This window comes from Leuresthes tenuis, unplaced genomic scaffold (assembly GCF_036924035.1).
Source record: "Leuresthes tenuis unplaced genomic scaffold, fLeuTen1.0.hap1 SCAF_4, whole genome shotgun sequence".
Classification (NCBI taxonomy): Eukaryota; Metazoa; Chordata; class Actinopteri; order Atheriniformes; family Atherinopsidae; genus Leuresthes; species Leuresthes tenuis.
In genome coordinates, this window is record NW_027325358.1 from 23,447,896 (window position 1) to 23,457,768 (window position 9,873).

General features: G+C 41.8%; 1 protein-coding gene across 1 annotated transcript in view; it reads right to left on the reverse strand.

Annotated features, from left to right (window-relative positions):
- ank2a (ankyrin 2a, neuronal) overlaps window positions 1–9,551 on the reverse strand; it is a 92,672-nt gene extending 83,121 nt beyond the window's left edge. Inside the window, exon 1 of the mRNA XM_072383310.1 lies at window positions 9,181–9,551. Coding sequence (XP_072239411.1) covers window positions 9,181–9,312 — 132 coding nt within the window. The 5' untranslated portion in view covers window positions 9,313–9,551. The remainder of the gene's footprint in view (window positions 1–9,180) is intronic.
- Window positions 9,552–9,873: the final 322 nt, after the last annotated feature.

Sequence of the window (9,873 nt, forward strand, 5' to 3'; positions counted from 1 at the left end):
CGGGACACCTCAAACAAAAAAACCCGAGAGATTGTGATATCCAACATCAATGACCGCAATGTAAAAAGAATGTATTTTAGTACAAACTATGAACAGTTTCTAACCTGAGCCAAGCCATGTTATTGCTAAACCCAAATGAATTGGCAAGCATTTTAGTAAAATGTTGTTATTGAAGGAACATATGTTGTTCTGGATCTCAGGTCACATGATGGTCTGTGGTTGAATGCGCAGAACTTGGCTGCTCCATCCACCCCATTTCCCACATCCTTATGAGGATTTTGTGGTTTCTTAAACAATATACTTGAGAGTGACATCTGCTCTGATGTGGAAACGCTTACATGGGTTGTACTTCTCTTCTGCCACTTGTACAAGTCGTGCTTTACGGGATGCCATTAAGACCTGTATTGAGGGGTATAAACAAGCAATTCATATGACTGTTTCAGTTGGGGGACTTGTTGAAATAAGAGCATGTACCTATCCATTTCTGACAACTCAGCTGACCCATTAAAGAAGACTGGAGCTTTTGGGATGGGGGCCTTAAAGCACTAGGAGCTAAAAATCAAGCGTTTAGACAAAAAGTGACAACAGGCACTTCATCTGTTCTCGGTATGACAAAAACAATTGTTGACTTTTTTTTTTTTAACATTGAAGCATGTTCCCCCATCTCAATAAACCACCAAAATCAAATAATGAACCACAAATTACTAACAAATGGGTACTTTAAAATCAATTACTGGAGAAACAAAACCAAAGAGAGACCCTTTTTCATTTCTTGCTATTGTAAAAGTTTCACAATTACAATCAACTCGGCAATTGCTGAAGTAAAAAAGTTTGGATTAAACAGATGAAACAGATAATACTCTTTGAGTTTATAAAAGTTAATGGTGCAAGTATGGTGGTCCACAGGGAAACAGCTGGCTCCACTGTTGTACTTCATGCTTTAATATGGAAGTGGTACAGAAATCCAAACCCACCTCTAAGCAAGAAAAAAAAAATTTAAAAGTATTGAAAAGAGTAATGAAAAGTTACCTTAAAGACAAGCGCACGTCATAATAAAACCTATCTTTATTTTATTTGTTTATATATTAGCTGTCCGTGAATACATCCTCCTGTAAATATAATTATTCCGGCTCTCTCCCATTCGCCTCGGCGCTCTGATTCGATGCAGGAGATGTCCGTGGGCAGGGATCTTTCAGGGTGCGCTGTTGTTCATCCAAAACAAACTTTTTCTCTGTTGCCTGCGAGTATTTCTTTCATGGCATGTTTCAGCAGCGAAGCGGAATAAAAGCAAATTACAACAAACAAATAAAAAAGTAGCCTATGGTGATTAATGTGACGTTTGTGGAAGCGACAGCGATAGTAGCGTCCTTAGTAACCACCATAGCAACGTTCCCTGAATGTTGCTTTCAACAGTGTATTATAATGTTGAAACTATTTTCAAATGTTTATTTTCGTCTGTGAATAAAAGGCAGGTCAGCCCTGACTTCAGGCTTTGCGCAGCCGCATTGGATGCTCATGTTGACGGATATTCGTAGGATTATGCACGAAAATCTGTGCATAACTTCTCATACATTTTCATACGAACTGTGGGTGAGAGCAGCCTGGAGTCTGCACAACCAGAATAATAAAAACAAACAGGATCTTTTCAGTAGGTTGTTGCAGATTTTTCTGAGCTGACTGATTCACTGACAACACAGAGCGTTTTCGTAATTCTGCCAACAGGCATGACAACTCAACAAAAGAACAAGAACAAAAATACTTCCCTAAAAATAAAGGAAAAGACATTGCACTTAAAGAGTTGACCCTGCATGTGGGAGGTTTTTGGTTATGGGCAACCTGAAAATACCTTACATGTCTATCATGTCTGTTCTTCTTGTACTGCTTATGCAAAAGACTGAAAAAATATACAATGCAGAGGCAGTGATAAACTGGCTCATGTCAAGTCATACAGCCTTCTTCGACTGCTTAGGAAAGGTCAGAGCCATAAAGTGCACCACACATATGCTCTCCCCCTCCCTGGCCTCTCTCCTCGTTTCTCACAAAACCAAATCAGGCAAAGTCAAATTTGATAGCAAGCGCACAAAGCGGGCAATCAAAACTCCAGGCCGCACCCAAACAAAATGAGTAATGGCACTGAGGTGGATGCATGGGAGGGGCTTAAATGAGAAAAGTCATATAACCATGATGCAGTAACGTGATATACCCAGAATGAAAGTCAGTTGGAAGAGGAGAAAAGTCAAGAAGATCACACCCTGTTGTTGCGGGACCAGCGTTATGTCTACACATCCCCATATGCGTTCGCAGATAGATGGAAATGTGATTTTTGACTTAGCTGATCTGCCAGTAACATGACTAGTCATTCACTGTTGCAGTCGTGTTAACAACTCTTCCCATTTCCACAGCGAGAGCAGCGCCTCAATAGGGAAACAGCTTTGCAACAATAATCGAATGCTGTAATAACTTTTTAGCTTCATTATTTACTGTTCTCAGTTTTGTTGTTGTTGCTCCAGGAAAACAGTAAACAATATATAGAAATTGAGACAACAACTCTTGTAATTGATAACAGGTTTATAATAATAGATTTATATCTAAAAGCTATGAATAAAAAAGATATGAACAAAATCCTCACAGCCACAAGCAATATTTACTGTTTCTCTGTGACAGAGGCGAGTTGGTAAGATACCCACTAGCTTAGAAATGGCAGTAATGTTAATTTATGGCTTTCTCCTTTTTACTCTTTGAAGTGGAGCCTGTCTCTTGGGAACACATGATGTCAGCTTGCCATTCCCCTTAATTAGATGAAAGAGAGGCCTTGAGCTCACTGGTTAAAAAAAAAAAAGCTCCCACCAGACTCAAGTAAGTACATCACTCGACAGCAGATGCTCCCGAAGTTAAACATCGATATTCCAGAAATCAGAGTGAAAGCAGTCGCAAATACACTTCCTTCTGGAAGTATGGATCTGTGTGTGTATGTGCACGAGCGTTGGGAAAACCAGATGATAATGTACGGTTATCTTCTAAAGGGTACATATTATGGAAAACAATCTCTCTTTTTGAGTTTGAGAGCATATGTTTGGGTGTCTAACATGGAAAACTCAAAAACAACACGACCCTGTGGGATGTAATCAAAGGGTTGTTCACATCCCACAGGGTCTGAAAACATCTTTCAAAACCAAACTGCAATTCAACAAGGTTTTGGGAGACATACTAATGTCCAGGTTTGGATTTGATTGATTTGATTTCTACACACATGCAGAAAGAGCACAGGTGAGTGTGTCGACTCGCGTGTTAACATTACACACACATACACACTTGTGCTCTTTCTCCTGACAACACATACAGTCAGTAAAAATACGAGAAAGCCAGCAGGCTGTTTTTCAAAGACTTTTAACAGCTGTATATGATTTTAACAGCTGTACACGATCACTTTCTGTCTTTTGACGAGTCATATTTCACAGGATGGTAAGACGGAATAATTGAGTGGTTTTGAAACCTTGACTTCTGAAAACAGGACTCTGTGAATAGAGATGAAAATGTATGGTAGAAAAAGGAGCTGTTGCACTGTATTTCTGTGATAGTTTGACCAAAGCATGTCTCAGACATTAAATTAGGAGCTCAGAAAATTGTGTCAGATTCTGAAATAAAGAGTAAACCTCATTTTTCTTGCCAGACCATCAACAGTCAACACGACACATCCTTTTCTTTGGAAGACTGTATTTCTGTCTAATGGCTGCTCTCATCTGGCGTCAGATGACAAAGCGTATTGAGGCAGAAACTGATTTCCCTCCAAGTCAATGTATTATGAATAATGCGTGTGACCTAAAATTTTGCTGCAGTGCACAGTCAGACCATGAATGCTGAGTGATGCTGTCTGACTGAGAAAGAAGGACAGGAAGGAAAAAGAAAGACCGAATATAACACTGTGTGAGACAGAGAAAGCATAAAACAGGTGGAGGTGGAATTAACATCTAATTAGCAGTCATTCTTTTCTGTTCTAGTTTGGGCTACGACTGGTTAGGTTTCAGGAAGCAAGATTATCAAATATATTAATAGTGTGGGTATAAAACAGGCAGCTGCCTGAGTTAGCCGTTGTCTTATCAGTTTTGGAGCAGTGGGATGTTTTTTTGCCATGTGTTTGCTTGTCTCTGTCTGTATTCCGTGCCGTGAGCCACAGAACTCTCAGCAACCCCACGAAACATTTAGTGCTTTCCTGGGAAAAAGCCTTCACTTGCTCATATTAAATATGATATGATAGGAAGTTAGGAGACAGGGAGAGGAGGCTCATCAGGAAGGAGCTGACGGTTACCAGACAGAGCACATTTACATTAAGGTGTTTGAGCAACGCTTCTGAGAAGTCCATTGATCGCCGTGCCACACCCAGCTATCTCTCCCCCTTTCTTCTGCTCACTGGAAAAAAAGTGTTATAAGGTCGTTATGAATAATTTAGATCTAAATGCCTCCCATTGGCCCAGTCCAAAAACAACCGCCCTCTACGGATGAATCTCTAGTCAATACGTTATTCCAATAGTTTTGCCAGTATTGCTCATAATCTGCAGCTGTGGGCAGTTAAACCAGTCTAACAATTTATTTCTTAAAACAAAGTTGTTGGAAAAGCACTATGATGATGAAGAATGACTCATCAAAAGGTGCCACCTCCACCTCTGAAACATCCTTCAGTGGGATATGTATCAGTGCAAAATGGTGTCAGCTATAACTAGGGAAAGCCAGCTAGTTATTAGGAGCCATGATGACTGGAAGAGAGAGTCCAGGAATGTCTTGAAGTTGTTTGTACCTAAACATAGACATGCCGATGCACAAAATATAATTCGGACCTGGGACATGAATGCCAATACTTCTCTCACCAGTGTATCAACATTACATGTTATGGAAACCCATACGAGACCCAGTTAACATTGTATGACTGTTGCCTGTGTGTTGCATCAGAGCTTGGTATGTGGAGGGAAGAGTATCCAGCCTGGTATGGCAGCTCTATGAGATAAGTTTACCGAATATGAATATTTCACTGTCAATTCTTAAGGACACCTTAAACAAAAAAACAAAAAAAATAATAACACCAGTAGTGAGATGATTAGTCACTCTGAAAGAATGTTGAATTGCTCAATAAAAAACGTAATTGATCATTAGCTGCAATCCTGGGTCAATTTGTAACCCATGCAGCCCAAATTTCAAAAAGCCCTCCAATCAAAACAACCAAATAGGTCCATAATAACTTAAATGACGTCCACTAAACTGCACCGGCAGCAAGAAGAAACACCTTTGGGTTACATTCAGTCAATAACACAACGCTCTACTAAAGCACATATCACTTCCTGGTTGGTTTTACATGAAGGGTCATTTTGACAAATCACATGCAGTCGCTCCTATGACCACTAGAGGTTGCAAATTCCATCCATCCATCAATTTTCCATTCCCACTTTATCCAGTTCAGGCTTGCTCCAGCTTGCAGAGAGCTGGAGTCTATCCCAGCAGCCACTGGGCAAGAGGCAGAGCACACGCTGGACAGGTGGCCAGTCCATTACAGCCCCACAAAGAGACAAACAACCACACTCACACACTCCTGACATTAATTTAGAATCACCAATTAACCTTACATGGATGTTTTTGGACTGTGAGAGGAAGCTGGAGTACCCAGAAACAGTGTCGGATAAAATAAACAGTCAGGTTACAGTCAGGCAACAACATATCATTTTACTAAACCAGTTTTGCTATTTCCTGGTTGAGTTTAGGTAATAATGCTTCATCACTTTAATGGACACCATTTTGCTGGTTGCCTTGGTGACACAATAACTCCACATGCAACACATTGCGCCATTTCTAGTTGGACTTAGGCAATACCATTACTTGCTCAACATTAGAAACTGAAAAAAAGGTAAGGGTTAATAAAAACATCAAAGTTTGGAACAAAAATATTTCTTCTACTTTACCACTACCGTGTTAGTTTAAGGATAAGTCTTACATTTCTACAAGCAGTTGATCTCACAGTCAGTAGAGTTTGCAAAGTCTCAGAACAGCTCTTTCAAAATATGAGCCAATGCTTCACCAGTCTCCCGAATTTACATTGCTTTGTGTAGAGCTACCATATTGATTGTATGATACATAGCAAGTAGGACCGGATAATGAACCTATTGATCACGTCTGAACAGAAACCATTCCAAATAATGCAGCACCAAGTCAGGATTTTACTGGAAACAATTATAAATTCTTAATAGCATTTGGTAAAAATCAGTAGATGTACTGCAGTGGTTGATTGTGGTAATTCACAGGTGTCTACATAAGCATTTATGAGCAGGCAAGAGCTCTAACAGCTCCTGTAAACTGATATGTAATACACTCTGTGAGGGTGTCATGTGTATGGACTACACTCTGTACAACTGCACCTACAGAGACATCATTCAGCCAAACATTTCTATTAGACATCATTCACGGGAAGGCAGCTGTGGTCATACGGGGGTGGGTGTGTTGATGTAGTTGTTCTGAAGTAATGTAATGAAGGCCATGGCTCCATTAGTACTCCCTTCCTGCAGAGTCCCATCATCCCACTCCCAGTGGAGAAAGACAAGCAGACAGATAGGCAGGCAGAAACAGAAAGGCATAAGAGATGCAGACAGAGAGGCGGAAATAAGAGAGATGAAAATGTCAAAGGCTGCGGTGTAACCTGACCTTCTGGCACATCAGGACCTTGGTGTTGGGGCTATTGGGGAGTGGAGTGGGACAGGGTGCGGGCTGAGAGGGAGGGCGGTATTTTGCAGAGAAATGGGAGATGGGTGTAGAAATGGCAGCCAAGATGAAAAGGAGAAAACTGGGTTAAAGTGTCAAACCCCCATGTTAGGGCAGTGAGGGGAGATGAAGCTGTGAGGGAGGAGAGATAAATGGCAGGCTGAAGGTGTGGAGGGAATGTGGTGCAAGAAGAGAAGGGAAGCAGGACTTGGTGCCGAACACCCAATCAGCAACAGGCAAAGTTGCCTAAAACTGTAAGACATCTCTTCACACAAGATTACTTCATTCATGTTGAGGCTTTTAGTTGAGTTCAGCATTGAGGGGAAGCAGGGCTTAAGTAAAGTCTTAAGTACAAATATTTTCACCAGTCAGTATCAGACAGAAATGGACATTTATTCTATTTTTTTTGTTGTTGCAGAATTCATAGTTAAACTCCAGGGAAATGGGTTGGGACATACAGAGAGTTTACAAATCAGAGAGCAATCATTCATCAGCAGCTAAAAGGAGCTCGCATAAGCCCAGTGAAACAGAACCAGTTCAGCATGCAGATATGTGGACATACTTGGCTAGGAAGTGGCTATTTTTCTCCAGGACTACCACGCTGGAGACAGGCAGTATTTTTAGAACCGCAAGTTAGATCCTCACATCACGTGTCCCCTTTGTCATTTTCTCTTTTTGTCACATGCACGTAGAGCTGTTATTACTGCAGTAGAGTCCTTTACAACATTAAGCTTTAATGAATTCTGGATATGAAATTGCATCCTGACCTATTGATTTGTGTTTTGCTTTTACCAAACCTTTCCTCAGTTAGAGAGCCTCCACCAGATTAAAGAGTCAGCACCTTCAAACTACAAAGAAACAGTTTGCCCTTTTCACTCTCTCAAAACCCCCCAGTTTAAACGCAACAAATGATGTTTCCTTCAGCGCTGAAGACAAGACAACAATGTCCACTCTGACAGTCTATCTCGTAAAGTCATTTAGGGACATTGCTGTGAACAGTGTTTTTTTTTTTTCTTTCTTTTTTTTTGTTGCAAGGTAACGTCAACCTCAGGCTCTAAAGAAGCCTTTCCACTTGAGAGAAGTTAAGTAGTCGTCTTTGTACTTTTAAGAACGATTTAAGAACAAGTGCATATGCTCAGTCACAGTTTAGCAATGACTAATCTGCTAATCCTCTGTCTGTTCTAATGAAACCACATCTACAAAAGAACATAATCGTGTTCAGCCTCCTGTTTGTGATCAGCAGGGCCGATTTGAACTTCTTCAATACTGATACCACAAAAACTCTTGGTTGCATCTGAGTATCCGATCACAAAGGCCCCACCCAGCCACAGGAGCCTGTGTCTTTGTGTCTGTGAGTGCATGTATATGTAGCACTAGAGTCCATTACTGAAATCACATTATCCTCAAAGGGTGCACTGAGACAGGAAACAACCCTCAGCCATCTCCTAACTCACACACACCGACCCAAACACACACACTACATAATCAAGAGTGGATAATGAAAATGAATAATAAACATTTTCTTATTAGTTTTTTCCACCGAAAACTGACTTGTGGGTGAAAACAAGCTGTCTGAATACACTCAAAGTTTCCTATTTCCTATGTGCAGTAACATAGATTTTTAGCAACATACCTGTACTGTAGGTCATGGCAATAAATATATGTCATGGTGTTGCTGTGCCAACATGAAAGGAACAGAGAGAGGATCTGCATAGTTACATAGAGACTTCAATTCAAAGTCATGCAGTAATAAGCAATCCAGCCCTGCCCTGGAAGGGCCTCCTGGTAGGCACACACGGTCAGTGTATTACGCTGAAAAAGAATAATCACAGCGGCTGACTTTACGAACAAAACGCGCGGCCACTTTGTGTCTCATCCACAAGGCTACGAATCAACAAGGGCTGAACAATGACAACATAAAATGCACAAAGATCTAGTGGGATACTCAAATTTGGAATATGTTCACACTTGAATCGAGGGTCAAATGCAGGAAACCCTTCAAAATCACAGCCACTGATGCTCCCCGTCTGGGTTGTACAGCCTAATACGGTCCATCTAAAGTATACAGCTCCAGCGCTACATGTGAAGTTGTAAACATTCCTCGCTCAGAGCTGTCATGGTAAGTAGAAGAGTCGGTGCAGAGGTGATAGTGTTTATTTTGACGGCCATATCAGCTGGCACGGCTGCTCTGTTTGAGCCCTTCACTCCACTGTTGCAGGCTGCTACTTATGATAACAGACAGTATCTCCGTTTATAAGCAGCTAATTTATATGGAAAACTAATAAAATCTGTCAGATCAGCAGCGTCGGTGTGTAGAAGCAAGGCAACGCCTTTGACGGCTCTGCCTGAGCGCACAGCATCAGCAGCGGATCGAACCGCTCGCCTCTCGGCTGACTGGGCCGGTTCGTGCAGAGGCAGAGCAGGCTGCGGACAGATACCCACCTGCCGTATGCGGTTCTGGTGCAGCGGTGCTGGAGGTCCACCCTCGAGGGACGTGTTGCTCGAGGAGGCCGTTTTCAAGTCACGGTCGGAGCCGCCGCCCCTGGAGCGACTTTCTTCGGGGCTACTTGACATCTCGGACTGACTGCTAAAAGGCGCAGTCAGTAAGGGTCTTTTTTTTTGCCGGTGTGAGGTTGATTTCTGCTCGGGCCTCAGAATCCGCAGGGCTCGGCGAGACCCGGGAACATTCTGAGACAGTCAGTGATCAAACGTGAGAAGGAAAAAAAAAACAATACTGCGACTCTTCCAGACTATGAGAGAAAAACGAACGCTCCCTCTGTTCAGGGATGCTCTTGGTGTGCAGCTTTATCTGCATGTGTATGTGTATGGACACGTGAACGCGCTTCCTTTGGATGCGCTTCCCCGAAATCTCCGCAGGACTCGTGCTGCCTTCCGAGCTGACGGGACTTCTTGTAAACGCGCCTCGTTTATGACTAATCTGGGAAATGCCGTTAGTTCATTTTACTGAAATACGTGTTGTAGTGTTTTATTTTCACTTAATATCACGAAAAACAGAATTTACTCTGACAGAACAACCGTATTTACGATTCAATTTATACAAAACACATAAACAAAACGTTTCCAGTGGTAATTGAACGCACCAGCAAGCAGCGCGAACCCTGTTTTGCTCTCCTT